General features: G+C 43.6%; 2 protein-coding genes across 3 annotated transcripts in view; one reads left to right on the plus strand and one right to left on the minus strand.

Annotated features, from left to right (window-relative positions):
• The window catches only part of pdzd7a (PDZ domain containing 7a), a 29,252-nt gene extending 17,973 nt beyond the window's left edge, over positions 1 to 11,279 (plus strand). For both annotated transcript variants that reach the window (XM_085183085.1, XM_085183084.1), the window contains exon 16: positions 1,529 to 11,279. In XM_085183085.1, coding sequence (XP_085039211.1) covers positions 1,529 to 1,705 — 177 coding nt within the window. In that variant the 3' untranslated portion in view covers positions 1,706 to 11,279. The remainder of the gene's footprint in view (positions 1 to 1,528) is intronic.
• Positions 3,866 to 16,335, minus strand: part of lzts2a (leucine zipper, putative tumor suppressor 2a) — a 43,898-nt gene continuing 31,428 nt past the window's right edge. Inside the window, exons 3-9 of the mRNA XM_085183086.1 lie at positions 10,258 to 10,923; positions 8,478 to 9,134; positions 8,263 to 8,385; positions 7,862 to 8,008; positions 7,115 to 7,630; positions 6,781 to 6,885; positions 3,866 to 6,648 (exon numbers count right to left, since the gene is read on the minus strand). Of these exons, the coding sequence (XP_085039212.1) occupies positions 6,466 to 6,648; positions 6,781 to 6,885; positions 7,115 to 7,630; positions 7,862 to 8,008; positions 8,263 to 8,385; positions 8,478 to 9,134; positions 10,258 to 10,890 (2,364 nt within the window). The 5' untranslated portion in view covers positions 10,891 to 10,923 and the 3' untranslated portion in view covers positions 3,866 to 6,465. The remainder of the gene's footprint in view (positions 6,649 to 6,780; positions 6,886 to 7,114; positions 7,631 to 7,861; positions 8,009 to 8,262; positions 8,386 to 8,477; positions 9,135 to 10,257; positions 10,924 to 16,335) is intronic.

Here is a 16,335-nt window from a genome sequence, read left to right on the forward strand (position 1 = left end):
CTCACTAGCACTCCTGTGCTATCTGTGGTCTCCTCCTCACACCTAACAACCAGGCATGTCAGCTTGCTCATATCAGCTCCACGGCTCAGTGTTATCTCCCTGTATTCTGCAGAGGGAAGTGAGATCAGGCGGGCTCAGTGTTAACACGCATCCTGTTTCCTTAGACCCACATGATAATCACACCAGTGAAGAATATTGTATTGTGTGTGTATTAGTCATGAGACACGTGCTGTCCTGTTCATTAGACGCTGCCATCTGCCTTCACCGGTAGGAACGTGGACGTAAGCGAGTCACGTCAGCGTGACAGCTGAGTTAATACCTGCAAAATGACATTCCCAACAGCTGGACCTGCTGATTAGTGCTGCTTAGCAGAAGCAGGCATGTTTACATGCAATCCTAATGCAGTGATTCTCTAAACACAAGGCAAAAAGAAAATGTTTTTTTTTAGTATTTTAGAGAAAGTTATCTCAAAATTTGAGCAGCCACGAACCACTGTCCCGAACTACAATTAGAGCATGAGTGGTGTTACATTTATGATAACCAACACTCTGAGCTATACTTCTCTCAGCCCAGTACATGAGCTATTTGGCCTCAGATCCTCCCATGCAAGCTGTAGTTATTATTACAGGCCATATTATTTGTTGGCTGGAAAATAGAGAACCTCGTAAATGCTCAGTATAAATGGCTGTAAAGAGGATGGGGCAGATTAGGTTGTGATCTATTTAATTCAGATAAATTACTTTTCAAAAATGAAAAAGCACTTTTTAATCTCCTCTTGGGTTAAATGGAGCTAAATCTTTTGATACTGTTTGCACGGAGGGCTATAGGGTTGTTGGTGAACACCGGACTCTGGGAAAAAAAAAGAAAAGAAAATCAGCAGCCCGGATCTAACCTCATCCATACAGGCCAAATAGGTTAGAGGTGTAACAGATGGAACAGAGTGGTAGAGAATGAAGGGAAAATAATCTATTTGTGTCTAATGACTCGAAAGGAAAAGGGAAAGGGGAAAAAAAAGAAGGTACAACAATGGCCGTCGGCCTTGTGTGTTTCTGTGTTTCTAACCTTCGCTGAGATTGAACACATTAGGCAGGTGCATCCTTGGCAAACGCTGATGACATCAGAGGAAGTTCCTCTCCTCAAGGCTGCAAAGATTTGCCACTCTCTGCTCGCATCCTGCAGGAAACAGCAAGCATAGTCCTAACTGTGCGGCTGTCTCAGTGTATATTCTTTTTCCAAAGACCTTGTGCTGAAGGGGAAACTTTATACGTGCACTAGTGACAGCCCTCAGTGTGAATGCATTAAAGAAGTGGGAGAGCTCCAACTCTCTTTGGCATAAATTACATTTTTTCACAGAGGGGCACAATCTCTGCAGTGTTATGGAAACTGTCTTTAATGTTGCTCTGAAAAAAAAAATAGACACAAAAAAGAGATACACAAATGGAGGAAAACATGCTTACAAAGGATACTCAATCTTTTTCTGTGGCTTTTCAATGTTCTTTTACCCTTTTGCATGTGTTTGAATCTGCAGGCAGGGTACGAGCTGTTGTCCGTAGATGGAGAGAGTCTGGAGGGAGTGACTCATCAGCACGCCGTGGATGTAATTCGGCGTGCATTCAGCAACAAGGCCAAAGAGCCGATGGTTTTTGTGGTCAAGGTCCCTAAGGTCTCTACCGACCCCAGCAGCCCCAACAGACTTGCTGACTAAACTCTGTGTGCCTCACAGCCAAGTTGCTGCTCGGGCATGAAGGACAACAAAACCTGCAGCTCCTCTGGGACTTAATAAATACAGGATTCACCTCAGAAGAAGAAATATGGGATAGGTAGCGCTCCGGTCACAGCGGAGACAATCAAAGGCAAAGTTATGACAAAATACACCATAAAGTATGTCTTGCATAAAGGTTGCAGCTGGTTTTGAAGACTAATACAGCTGCATATTTGTCAAGATAAAGGTCACTTTTGCTATAATGTAATGCGAGATGAAAACCAAATGTTGCAATTGTATGAATTTTATATGATTCTTAGTTTTTAGAAAAACTTTTACTAAATGCATATGTTGCACGTTTTCTAAAAGACGCTTTTGTGATAGGATCGTGTAATTCATCATCTTTGGTTAGAATAGTGCCACTATTCAACACGTGGCAACTTTGCCGTGACCTCTGAGCACTGTCTGATAGTGGAGCCAGTGGTCTGCACTTTTTACTTGAAGCATCTCAGCCCAGCAGCCCTGCAGGCATGCCAGAGGGAGATTATCTCAGCCAGCATTATGAGATTTATAGATTTATACTCAGATTAAATCCCTGTATTATGTCAAAACTGATAGTTTGGGTTTAGAGGATGTCTGGGGAGATTATTGCAAATTGCTGCTCAGTATTTTTTTTTGTGCTGTATTTCTCTGGCAGAGGTGCCTGTATTCTGGAGCCATCCGCCACTTTAGAGGCTTAATTACACCATGCTCTGGATGGAGCTTATGGAGACATGTGGAAGAGTTGGAAAAACATGTCAATGAGAAATGCAGGGCCAGTGGCACAAATAAAAGTCGGGTTAAAGAAATATGGATGGGAGAAAGCAGTGTGCTTAGTGCCTTAATTCTATAGATGGGCAGTCGGAAAAACGCTGAGAAAATGTTACTCAAGCTTGATTTTAATAAGTGATAGAAAAGCTGAATTGTTTATATGCCTGCATGGAATTAAATTCTTAAGATGAAAGTGAGCATGTCTGTGCCTTTGAGTTAGTCACTGGCTACTTTGTTAGATGCACTTGTTCACCTGCTCTTTAACTGACCTATCTAATCATCCAATCAGATGCCGGTGCATCCGTGTGTTTAAGCACATAAACTTGGTCAAGACGAACTGCTGAAGTTCAAACTAAGTGCGACATGCCTGGTGGAGTATTTCAGAAACTGCTGATATATTGGAATTTTCTCGAAGAACTATCTCTAGGGCCTGACAAAGAGAAAACATACAGTGATCTGCAGTTTTCTGAGATGAAATTCTGAAAATGCCTTGTTCACGTCAAAGGTCAGAGGAGAAGGGCCAGCCTGCTTTGAGCTGATAGGAAGGCAACAGTAACTCATATAAAAAGCATTCAAAGATCGGAAAAACATTTCCTGAGTTGATGAATCTTTATTTGTGCTGTGACATTCGGGTGGTCGGGTCAGAATCAGGTGGATACAACATGACAGGACCCAACCTGTCTGGCATCAAGGACTCAGGCTGCTGGGGTGGTGTATTGGTGTAAGGATATTTTCTTGGCACACCTTGTCCTTGCTCTCGTCCTATAGTAGCTGGGATGGGCTCCAGCCCCCCTTTGATCCTGATAAGGATAAGCAGAAGAGAATGAATGGATAAATGGACTTTGGGCCACTTGCCGCTTATTGATGTCACAAAGTTCCAATAATCTCAAACAGGTTTCTTGTACGTGAGTTCAACGTACTCAAATGGGCTCCATTTGATCCAGCTGACCACTTTGGGATGTGGTGCAATGGGAGATTGGTTTTATGAATGTGCAGCCGACAAATCTACAGCAGCCTTGCGATGCATCATGTCAGTATTGAGGATTTTCTCTAGCACCACGAAGAATTAATACCGCTCTAAAGGCCAAAGGAGGTCCAGCCCAGTGCCTGCAAGTGTACCTAATAAAGTGTCAGATGAGTGTATTTTACACTGTAATGCAAAGTTGGTTCATTCAACCTAAAAATAAGCAAATTTTTTTCAGAAGCAATTAAATCTGCAATCACTTCAAGATGTGACAACTTGTTCTTTAATTAAAAACAGTCATTTGTACAAGAAATGTACACATAAAAATATACATGGACAACTACATACTCTATGAATGAATGAAGACACAAAGTAAGCAAATGTTCAAAAAAAAAAAAAAAAAAGCACATAGAAGGATGGGAAAAAAGCACCACAAAAGAAAGTGTGTTACGTTGCTTTGGTCTAGTCACAGTGGCTACATTTGAAATAGATATTTTGTCTAAATAAAAGACAATGTCACTCAGTTATACTATTTAGTGTTTTACATATTTACACAGAAAAATGGTCATGCAACGATGAGGGGGAGGAAATGGGAATCCGATATGCACACAGTGCTTTGGAGTGAGGGAGTCTGCTTTCGAACACCTGTGCTTGCTGTTAATATGAACCTGTGGTGAGTAATAACAGTCTAGGCTTGGTTAACAACGTGAAAGTGGTTGGATAAACTAAGCTTGTTCCGTTCAAAGTTACTTCCAATGGCTTTACTTCGCAATCACAATTTATGCGCAGACCTTTAATGCTCCACAATACCTCCTCAGCCACAGTTATGTGGTTATGTCATGCACAATATAGCCAAATATAGCCATGAGCTATATTCTCTCTGGCCATAACTTAATAACGAATCCCTCAAAAACGACTTGTGCAGTTCTAAACGAATGACGTGGGAAAACCTGAAGACGACAGTGTGAATGAGCGTGAGATTACGATGCAGACAGTCAAGTGAAAGATCAATCAAAACGGAGAGACAACAGACCAAAAAGTAGCCTAAAATAAGAGCTCCCCGCTGCTCTATCACCTGCAAGGTTTGGTCATTAGAAGGTTTTCCACACAGATTATATAATGTAAACATTAAATTTTCATGCATTACAGTATTAGGTGCACTCTTCCTTTGTCGCCGCCTCCATTTGCAATTGATCCATCATTTGAAATATTGGTATAAGATATACATTAGTCCACACACTTATACCAGTACTACAACAAAATATCTTCGGGTGCTATATATATATAAAAAATATACAACATCTCCTCCATTATATAGATTTTCATTTAACTATTAATCCTCGATATAGACTCTTTGCAAAATAAAAGCTCTCAGCAGCCCACTACCGCCATGCTCAGTCGTATGCACAGCCCTGCATAATACCGTGAGAAAACAGCAGCGCAACCCACAGTTTTTATATGTAACATGCTCCTCGCCGGTTTATATTTAGGCCCTCAAAAACTGACCTGCCTTGAGGACATTCAGTGCTGGAGCTACTGCATCTGCAAACTCTCACCTGACTGCTGCGTGAACCAGTTTCTTCTGAAATCTCATACAACAAAGACATGCAGACATGCCAGTCTCACTTCCTGTATAGCAGTCAGTGAAGAGTATAATCTAGTGGGCAGGAAAAACGGGAAGGGTAGGAAGACTTCATAACAGTTATTTGGCTTTGCTTTGCCAAGAGGTACATAAAGGGAACTAATGGGAGTGAAGGGAGATAAATGGAAACTCTGAATAAGAATGCAAACAGTTCAAACACTGGCTTAAATCTCTGTAATACTGTAAATATGCTCTATTTTTAGTTTCCTGATACCAACCACAGAGGTGCCTTTCACTGTTATAAAAATAGCTGAGTAAGAAGCAAACAGAGAGAAGAAAAAGACAGAGAAAGAGAGGAATCGGCAGCATCCTGGAAATGTCACTTATACTAAAACGTTTATGTGAGATCGACGCATTGTCTAAAGAATTGACACGTGTGCAACAGTTGGTGGTCTTGAAAACTTGAGCAGAGTTCAAATAAAGCATTTCCTTTGAGCGTTTGGTTTGGCGTTCCCGGTAGGTTTTCGGAAACGGCTGAATAGGATGTTCACATGTAAGCAAGGAGGCGCACGTCAGTATTGGTTTGTTTGAATTGAAAACAGTTGAGTCCTGAACAAAAAGAGGGCAGGGAAGTTGTGCAAAATAACAGCGTGCTTCTCAGATGCTCTCGTTACTGCATTTCTCAGAAGTGACAATACATTCCTCATCAAATATGCACAAGCAAAAGAACAAAATATTGGTATTTTTTTAGACTTGGTAAAATGAACTGTTGATGCTATCAACTCCATGAAATACAAACAGCAGTTAACAGTAATATTTGGGATTGGAGGACTGGTGCAGCGGGGATTTGCGTCGCCGATGAGCACGGTTCGGGCGGGTGATGATGTCGGCTTTAATAACCAGGTGATTGATTGGTCATCTCTCGTGGTGCATGAGTACGTGCACGCTGGTGTCTGGGTGTTTCACGTCGTGTGCTACCAACAAAGTTGTAACCAGATTTCTCTGTGTGTAGTAATGTTTTTTTGCTTTAAGGTTCCCATCGATTTTCAATACCCTGATTTGAACGTGGTCTGAGAAATAAAACACTTCTTTCCCTCCTCTCGCTCCCACAGATGGAAACAGGTCTTTGTGCTGGCTTTGTAGTGGAATAAAAACCCATTAAAAGCGTAGTGGGAGACACCTTAAAAGGATTTACTGGGAGTACATTTGCGTTAGCAGGAAGTGAGAATGCACCTTTTGGGAGAGCTCCCTTTTAACAGTGACGGGTGGTGAGTGCTTGCTCGATGATCCGGGCAAAGCCACATTGAAGATAGTGCAGTATTTGGCCCAGAGTTGATTGTTTGGTTTACACCTTCAGAGTGTTGCCATGGTTTTTATTTGGACATATTGCTTGCAGCGCTTGTGTGTTTATATCTCTGTGGCAGTGATTTCCTCAAAGTGGATGTCATTGCTGCCGCTGCGCACTTCATAGTCCTCCATGTCCCTGTTCTCCAGCTCCAGACTCAGCTCCCTCATTACTCTCTCCAGATCACGGTTGCGACGGTACATTTGGATGTAGTTCTGCTGCAGCTGTTTCTGGTAGTGGATTACCTGAGTTGATGGGAAAACAGCATTTGAGTTAAGTACATAGGTAAGGAGGATTAGCATAAACTTTAAAATCTAGTTTGACACGTGTCACGCTGACGGAAAAAGATTTAAAGTCAGTCGCCACGAAATGTTTACCTTCTCCTTTTCCTCCTGCCACACCCGCCTCTCTTCGTCGAAACGTGACAGCTGCTCCTCACCAGTCCTCCTCTCATACATGAGCTCAGCCTTCAGCCTATCAACCTGTTTTGGTGTATCATGTTTAGTTCCTTTTCTTACAGAAATTTAAAGCAAAAAACTTGTAATGCTCGTCTCTACATGGGCCCATAAGCTACATAATAAATAAATGACAGCACAGAATGCAAAGTATTCCTATCAAAAGGCCACAAAACTGAGCTGACACAAAAACCTGCTAGATGCATCAATTCACTTTCATCACATATGCTTGTAAAAGTTACCGAAAAACACATACCTGTTGCCTGAGTCCCAACACTGTTTCTGCATTCTGCCTCTGAGCCTTGGCTTCATCGCTCTCTCCACCCCAGACCAGATGAGTCTCCTCTCCGTTGCGGTACACAGAGGGACTGGGACCTCCCCTTCCTGCCACAGCTCTACCCTGTTGCAGCGTCAGACTCATGCATTGCCCCTTCATGGCTGCATTTCCAGGCAGAGCAGGTCCGCTGTGACCGGTCAGAGCGTCACGTAGCCGCGCTGTCTCCTCTTCCAAACGGCTCACTTTCTCCCGGAGCAGCTCAGCTTCACTCTTGCGCCTCTGGAGTTCATTTTCGCAGACCTCCAGCTCCAGTGACCTTGTCCGCAGAGCAGTCTGGGCCTCCTGGGATCGAACTTGGCTGGCTTGCAGCTCAGAGCGAGCTTCTCTAAGCTGGGCCTTCAAGACCACAATGTCTCCTGCCTTCTGGCTGAGCTCCGACTGGATCTCCTTAAGCTGCTGCTTCAGGAGAGAGATCTCTCCTGACTTTTGACATACCTGGTGAACAACAGAAAGAAAGTGAGAGAGAGGCAAACCTCAATTTCTTCCAAGCTTATAAGTTCGATTCAGGATTTTATGTTTTTATTAGTTGCTAAAAAGTAAGAGAAAATGAAGAGAGCAACTGACAAACAAAAATAGGATCACACAAATTCACAGCTGAGACATTTAATCACCGCGCTGCTTCTGACAGATTCATGACTGAGTGTCTGGTATCTCACTTTCACCTACCTCCCATTTTGTCTCCTCCAGACGTGGCCCTAGTTGGGTCTGCTCCCTCTGGATTGTGGCGCACCTCCTTTCCAGTGTCTCTCTGTCCTGCAGCAGAGAGGAGAAGTCCTCCTGTAGCTTCTTTTTCTCCTGCTGTAGCTGAAATACCTGACAACACACAAAGATGCACATGATCATGCTTTCGTACAAAAACACAGATGTGCTAATCTAAAATAAGACATGCAAGTGTGGAGAGAGAAAACTACTAAAGCATAAGACAACATTAAAAATAACTGGAACAAAAACAAACACATTTGTAGCAGAGTTTGGGTTCACTGCAATTTTATGTGTAACGGATTAATTGAGCTTTCTAATTTAACGCTTACATTTCTTCATTTAATATTTTTAAATACTTGGCATACCTGTAATTGAAGCACCTGCTGTGCTCTCTGTGCCTTCTGAGAGGCCTGCTTCATCTTCGTGGCACAGCTCTGTCTCAGCTCCTCCATCTCTCTTTCACAGCGGCGCTGCTTCTCTTCATACACCTGTCACGGTAAAAGACGCAGCTGAGAGGTCAAACATCAGCTCCTCAGCGTATCAAGTTTATGATCGGTGTCTTGAGGTGACCGTGTCTCACCTGGCAGATGGCAGCTTCATTCTCGTCCAGATTTTCTCTGAGCTGCTGGAGCTCCAGGTCCCGTTCCCTCAGCTTCTCCTCGAGCTCCCTCACCACGGCCTCGTAACCCTCCACGGGGGGTGGAGAGTGGCCACAGGACCCACTGTCTGACAGGGGCTGCCCGCGCCCACTAAGTGACCCCGAGCCTGTGCTCTTGCTGGACGAGGAACGTCCACTGTCTGAGTTACTGTGACCGTGGCTCCCGCCTCCACCAGACGTATTTCGGCTGATGCCCGACACAGGCTCCAGCTGGCCTCCTGACCCAGAACCAGCACTGGAGCCCTCACTGGGAGCCAAACTGTAACCTGTGCTGCTGTGAGTAGGGAGGCTGGAGAGAGAGTTCCTCCCTGAATCTGACATGGAGCAGGACTGACTGCTCCGAGCATTGCGACCACCGGTGTAGGAGTTGCACTTCCCTTCAGAGTTGGAACTGCTGCTTCCACCATTCCCGCTTGTACCGCTGGCACTGCTGGATCCTCCATGGGGCAGCAGAAGGTTGAGGCTGGCATCCGACAGAGTGCTGGCACCTGGCCGTGGCGAAAGATACTGTACGGAGTGCCGATTCTTGGGAACGACAGGCTTGAACGCTGTAGGACGGATCAGCACTTTCTCCATGTTCTGAAAGTGTAGATTATTAAAAAAAAAAACAACTAGCATTAATGACTGTTGTGCTAATTAGTAATGACTGAGTAAAACTAATTAGTAAAGGCTGAGCGATGTGTTGGCAGGCCACCCCACAAGGCTCTGATTAGTTTGGTTTGGTTTAATTGATATTTAAAGGGTTCATTAAGCAATTTCCTTAATGATATTCCTATCGTATAAGATGGATAGACAGACATAAGATGGAGAAGAGTGGAGGAGAGGGAAAAATCTGATTAAAGGGCACAGAAACAAAGGGCACAGACGAGAGCGAAGGGAGAGTCGTGACAAAGACAGAGCGTGAAAGCATCCTCTCCTCTGTAAGCATTTTCTTAATGATCTTTCTCAGAGTTCACTAAAGACGTCACTGGATGCAAGCGAGCTCTGACACTCATCATGATGTGTCTGCAAGGTGAGCAGCTGTCAAATGATCCATCTGAGCCTGTCAGGCCAGTTATTAAGCTTCCCTCCGGATCGATAGGAATAAATAGCCAATTAGACAGCTGAGGTAATCTGCTGTAAAATGTGTTCACGCAGGCAGCAGAGATAACAGATTTAAAAAAAAGTCCTCAGTATGATATTTGATGTCCTGGTGGGTGATATTGAGATGTAATTTAAGAAGAAACTGACCTATAAATATCTTCAGATTAGAGGTCAGGGGCACTGACAGAGGTACTGGGGTTTCAGTGTCATGCTGAAAGGCACTTTCCACTTTCTGCACCACCCTACAGCCCCAAAGGATGTGAGATATGCGAAACAGTAAGGTATGGTAAACGATTAATAACATTTAATAGATTTCTTTAGCAGATGAAGCTGTTCAGAAGATTGACGTGGACGCAAAGGCATGGCCAATTGATTTGGACACTTATTATACTTTTTTATTTATTATTTGGTTTTGATTTTTTAAAAATTCTGTTTAGTTTCTGTTAGTCTCAAGATTGGGTTTGCTAGTTTCAGTTTCGTTTTTATTAGTTTCAGTGTTAGTTTTAGACTTTTGTCAATATTATTGTATTTATTGCAAATGTCAGAGGCGAGAATATTTTTATTCTTGCATCCTCTTGTTAATTATCAGAGTATTAAATCAGCATCATCTTCTCCTCACCTTCTCCAGCTGTCCAGACACTGGGATGAGTTTGGGAGGAGGTCCACCAATGTTCCCATTTAGAGTCCTGTTGTCTTTTTGGTCCTCTGAGTCGCTGCAGGGGCTTGCAACAGTCAGCACCAGGTTGTCGTTCCAGTCTCCAACCACCACCTCCTTGCTCGCATACCCAAAGTTCCCATTAGTGCTGCCACCGACACCGCCTACTGTTCCAGCAACCGTTCCACCCCCTCCTGTCCCAGCAGAGTTTCCAGGCCGTGGCTGCTTCTTTGTGGGAAGCGGTGGAGGCAGAACCTGCGCCTGAGGCTCTGTTCTGTTGCTGATAACCAGCAGCTGCTCCAGGGAGCTCCCACTGCGGAGGGTATTATCCTGGAGCCGGAAGCAGCTGGTAGCTGGCGTGGAGCGGCGTGGCTTGGTGTTGAATTCGCTGGCAGCCCTGCAGTGTCTCTCTTGGTACGTCCGGCCTGATATGAGACTACTCACTGACCCCATGGCTGTGTCAGAGCTGCAGTGCCCACAGGGGCCGGAGCAGGGACCTGAGGGGGAATGGGATGATAGCGGCCGGCACTGCTGGATGTCGAGGCCTGGATTCGGGTGGTCACTCACGGTCAGGGGTAGTGCCTGAACCAGAGCCATGGTAGCCCGACGGCGTCAGACGCACCACACACTCTGATAAGAGAGAAAACAGGCACAAAATGTTACATTTATACTTCAGATGCAACTATTACACAGGTTTTTTTATTCAATGGTGTTTATCCTAGTGTTGTATTTTTATTTTATTCAAAAACACAACACTAGGCACGAGAAAAGATCACTGCAGAAAGCTGCACTGCGGTGGATCAGTCAAACTACATCAGCGTGGGCTGTAGCTGCAGAGCAAAAGTAGCAGTAGCCGTGTGGAAGGTAAAACACTAAAATGAGACTTGCCAAGAAGGATGCAAAGAAGGGTATCGGATGGGTTGGGCTTAACTCTGAACTGAAGCTTTGCTCCACTAATAATAAAGAAAGTCAATCAATTTAACAAATCTAAACCAATCTATTTTATTTTAAAGCCCTGCAAGAGATCAAATTCTGTGGACATGCATTTCAGCTGATTTGACAGGTGTAAAAATTTGGAGCATGTAAGACGCTTTGGAAGGAAACACTTTCTCATGTAGCAGCTTTGGCTCCTGTGTCCACAGCTGTCTCACACATCATGGGTGGGAGGAGATAAAACTTAATGAAAAAAAATCCTCGTATTACAAATCACCTCTGAACTCTTCAATGTGTTGCCATTATTAACAAAACTTTAAATGCAGACATATGTTTTGAAAGAAATTGTGTTTCGTTCTTACAGTAGAGTTCCAGAGACTTGAAGAATCAATGCTAATGAATTACTTCTCTGCTCATTCAATAATATGGCAAACAACCAATTTATTCTTAAACTGTCATTCATATTAAAATGATTAAAAACACAATCCAGTCATCCACCCATTCACAAACTGGTGATGGTAAGCTACATTGTAGCCACAGCCACCCTCGGGCGCACTGACAGAGTCGAGGCTGCCGGACACTGGCGCCACCGGGCCCTCTGACCACCACCAGTAGGCAACGGGTGAAGTGTCTTGCCCAAGGACACAACGACCGAGACTGTCCAAGCCGGGGCTTGAACCGGCAACCTTCCAATTACAAGGCGAACTCCCAACTCTTGAGCCACGATTGCCCCAATGAGAAATGAAGCAAACTTATTTTTTCTGATTCACTACACCCACTTTACAGCTGTTTGAAATATTTCAAACCCCCTCCCCCGTGGCCTCCACAGTCACGGCTCATCCCCCATTAAACATACTGTATCTACTGCTAATTGCCAGTGTCATTAACGAGGCAGGAGGAGAAAAAAAATGAGGATGGATTTAGTAAAGGGTGAGGGGGGTGAGTCACAATCATCTCCAGCTCCAGCTGCTCTGTGATATTCCTGCGTGTCCTCGTCTGAACCTGCGAGCAGTCATCTGGGTATTATTCCTAAAGTGGTTTGAAATTTATTCACTTTACCGTTTTATGATGTCAAGGCTCACACCCATCAAAGAACATCTTTGAAGGAAATGAATATTAGCTTCAGTCGGATGCTGCACTATTTTTAGGCAGTGAAACATGGATAGATATTATTAACACAATAAATGGAAGCTGATTAAGTCTTCAATTTGCAGATAGCATTATCAGTATTGCCCAGGGGGGCATAGACGGGACTCGCATCCTAGCCTGCTGTGCCAATCTGAAACCCGTCTGGCCAAGTGGAATAATCCTTTGTGCCATGGCTGCACACGGTTATGTACATGTCCATTCTGACAAAATGGTGACAATAATCACCCCCTAAGAGAAGTCTATATTCTTGGAAATAAAATAAATACAAACACCAGCTGTGGATTAAAATAAAAAGGAATGAGAATAGTTTTGGTTGGCTGTTCTAAAGCAAGTGTGTTAACTCATGTTTCAGATCTCACAAATTGAGCCAACAGTGCAAACTCTTGAACAGTGTCTCACTGAAGGCGTTCATGGTATTGGTATTACCAGAGACTACCTCGAGAATTTGGGAGTGGAGCAGATGGATGTCAACCCTATCGAACACTTGTGGGATTGGCTCAGGCATGCTGTTCATGGCAGAGTGAGAACAAAACCACACTGGCTCGCTTTTCTGTACAAATGTGGCAGCATTTAAGGGGAAGTAAACAGGCTTTCCAATAGTATAAGATTTATTGCCAAGAAGCAGTGTTACAACAAAGAAATTATCAACCAAACATAAACTTCCTTACTTTTTATGCTAAGCTTATATACACCCGCTCGAGCAGTATACCAGCAGGGTTCATATATAATCAGCCGATTGTAGCCATTTGCCGGTATATCGGTATCAGCGTTCGTAACAGTCAAGTAAAGAAGACACAGGAGAAACACCCATCAGCTGTGTTAAGAGTGTTGATGTTGGATAGTTTGTCTGCCAGAGATTACCCTGAAACTTTTCCATGTTGTCAAAAGGTGTTTGGGACACAACAAACACCAGAACCAGCTGATCCAAGGAGAGTCGGCAGCATGTAAATGAGTTACACAACTTATTTTTTAAAATGCATGATCATCTTGTCTTAGTAAGGACATATACATAACTGTATATGAAAACTGTTTGGGAAATCTGTTTCTTTCATGTATCTTATTGAAACTACTGGCCAATATATCAGATATTGACCAGTAGTATTGGATTTTTAGATGATTGGCCCAAATGGGTGAGTGACATTGATTCCATCCATTACAGACCACTACTGGAGTGGGTTTTTTCTTACACTCAGTATTTCACTCTCCAACAAAAGTCGATCATCAAACGACTCATTTTAATTTGGAAGAAAAGTGGTCTTTTAGCTGCTAACCATCTGCAATGACTACACAGCTGAATTAAGAAAAGCTAAACTATCTCCTCCACTCCTTTCTCGTCACATCTAGCTTCAAAAGGATGGCAATGGTGAAAATGCTCATCTCAAGGCTTAAAAATGGGACTCTACAAATTAAAGGTTTATATCGTGGTGGCATGAAATTTTCAAGGGGTCACGAGAGGAACTGAGGTTTTTGGCACTTCAGTGTTGGCCACATTTTGTGTGCTCGAGGTTGCCTCACACATGACACACAGCAGGAAACAGTCAAGCTCCGACATGTTTGTATTATTGAAAATACTGTGTGATTTAGATGTTTCACATGCAGCTCTGTTGGGTAATGGATTTTATTTGTCATTAATGATTTAATCCTGATCAAGCAATCAAGTTTACAGTATCCTGCTTTGATTTTATCACTGAAAAAATACAACTCACTGGATAGGAGTTTGAGGAAAGCATATGTAACGGCTCAAACTATTCATTCATGATCAGTAAGCAGGATGATTCGATTCCTGCCAGTTCACTCCATACTGACTAAACCGTCTGTGAGTACGTGGCGGAGAGTGACGGGGAGTTAAAGAGACGAGACAGGCTTCGTGAGTACTCGTGAGTCAAGGAGATAAAGATATGCGTGGTATGTGATCATTTCCAATGCCAAAATAATCAAGCCCCACACAACCTCCTTTCCCCTTTGATCCAGCCACCACTAACCCCCACCCTTCTCCTCTACACTCCCAGCCCTGACAAGGACCTCTCAGGCAGGGATAATAGAATTAACAAGCCTCTGCGACCGTCAACCGTGACCCCCTCCTCCTGAGGAATAAGGTGGGGGGCGGCTGGACTGATTCTGCCCTCCCCTCCCACCCCTGCGACCTCCGAGGGCAGGGCTTTGTTCTGGCTACTCGGGCAACAAATCTCAAAAGCTAATTTCCCCCTCTGATGTTGCTCACTGGTTGGTTCTTAAAAGTTATTGAAGGCCTCCTCTCCTCCTTGGTTCTTCTGAGAAAGTGAAAATATTTTCACAATCTGCTCCATCTGCCCTCACCGCTTCCTCCACCTTCCTCATTACACACATCCTCCTCTGCTGTCAGCAGCACAAGACAGGCAGAGAAAAAACAGCCATCACCACTAAATATAGAAACATCTCAAGTGCCTGAAATCATTCTGATAGTCTTTCATGAGGCATTTGATTCGGTGTTCAAAAATAAACTCCAATAGTGTTACAGCTAGCTGTGATGGGGTCAACCCAGGGGCACTTTACACCACATCCTGACACTCTAAAACTATTAAATGATGCTGAACCGCTTAAAGGCAGCCTTACTGCTTCTGACAGGAACTGGAAATACTTCAAGTGGATGTGAGAGTTTAGCGTCCACATGGTACCAACTGGCCCAGGATGAACAAGAGCAGGGCTGATAGAAGAAAGAAGTTCCCAGGTAGCTCTCTAACAAGATCCAGAAGTCAGTTCTGTGACGGGGAAATAATCCCGTTATGATAAGTCTGTTAATAATGCCAGTCCTTCCCAGGAGAGGAAACCCCATTATTGAGCAGCAGTAGATCGCCCCTTGCAATCCCACGCAACCTCAGAGCTGTTCCGGAGACTCTGCTGGGCTCAGGACAAACTCAGAAAAGTGAGAACACGAAGGAAGAAAAAGAAAGGGGATAAGGGGTAAACACACAAAGGAAGGCTAGCTGTGAGTGTTGCCTGGGGTTTTAGGGGATTTTCCAATATCAGGTTGCCCAAAAAGAGGAGCCAAACAGAAATGAGCTTCAGGGAGAACCGTGCATCCATAATCCTGTTTATCATTATTTTGCCAGTGCAGAGATACAGAGGTCTGAGTACCTTAACGTCTCAAATCAAATGTGAACCGAGACAACTTGTCTTTGCTGAACCACCTCCTGCTGACCGAGCAGAAATGCTGTTACTCATGTCGGCTTGCAGGAATTTTCCTTCAACCCAACAAGCCGAAGACGGCAACGACATGCAGTGAAATCTGCACGGCAGGCCACAGCTGTGTTATGGCTGTGAAAACAAGTCATGCTGAAGCATCTTCGGTCCTGTAAAACCCGAGGGTTTATGAGTACATGTGGTCAAGCAGCAGAGTGTGGCATTCTGTTTAAACTCAAATATTGTAACTAGCAAAAAGTGCTTTCTTTTGTAATCCAGGACATGCAGCTCGATGACATTGTAAAAAACTAGCGTATGCCGTAATCATGATAAACGTATCCATTACTGATACACAGGGCTAAATTTGCTTAATTAATCCTTTAAAATTTGAAGATGTTTTGACAAAAGACACAAAAGTCCCAAGTTTTAGACTAATTTCAATAGAGCAAAACAGCAAATGCTCACACTGGAGCAGGTAGAACAAGGAAATGCATAAACTGCAGTGTGCTTTCTGTTTATTTACACCTGCATTAGATCGGACCAATTAGAGCACATCCAGTATTCATTCTGCTTTTATCTCAGGTCTATTCTCCACCAAATATCTTCTTGTTTCTAAATATCTAAATATCTTCTACATTTCTGATATCTGTATGTCAGAAAAATGTAATTTATTGAACAGTTTCTGATGAATAAACTGAAAATAACACATTATTCTTGGCCCCAAATCTTCACTCAGCAGACGTCTCAGGCATGAGGATAAAAATGTCAGAATTTCTGAGTTCACAGTCCGCATTTTCAACT

This window comes from Neolamprologus multifasciatus, chromosome 13 (genome assembly GCF_963576455.1).
Source record: "Neolamprologus multifasciatus chromosome 13, fNeoMul1.2, whole genome shotgun sequence".
NCBI lineage: Eukaryota > Metazoa > Chordata > Actinopteri > Cichliformes > Cichlidae > Neolamprologus > Neolamprologus multifasciatus.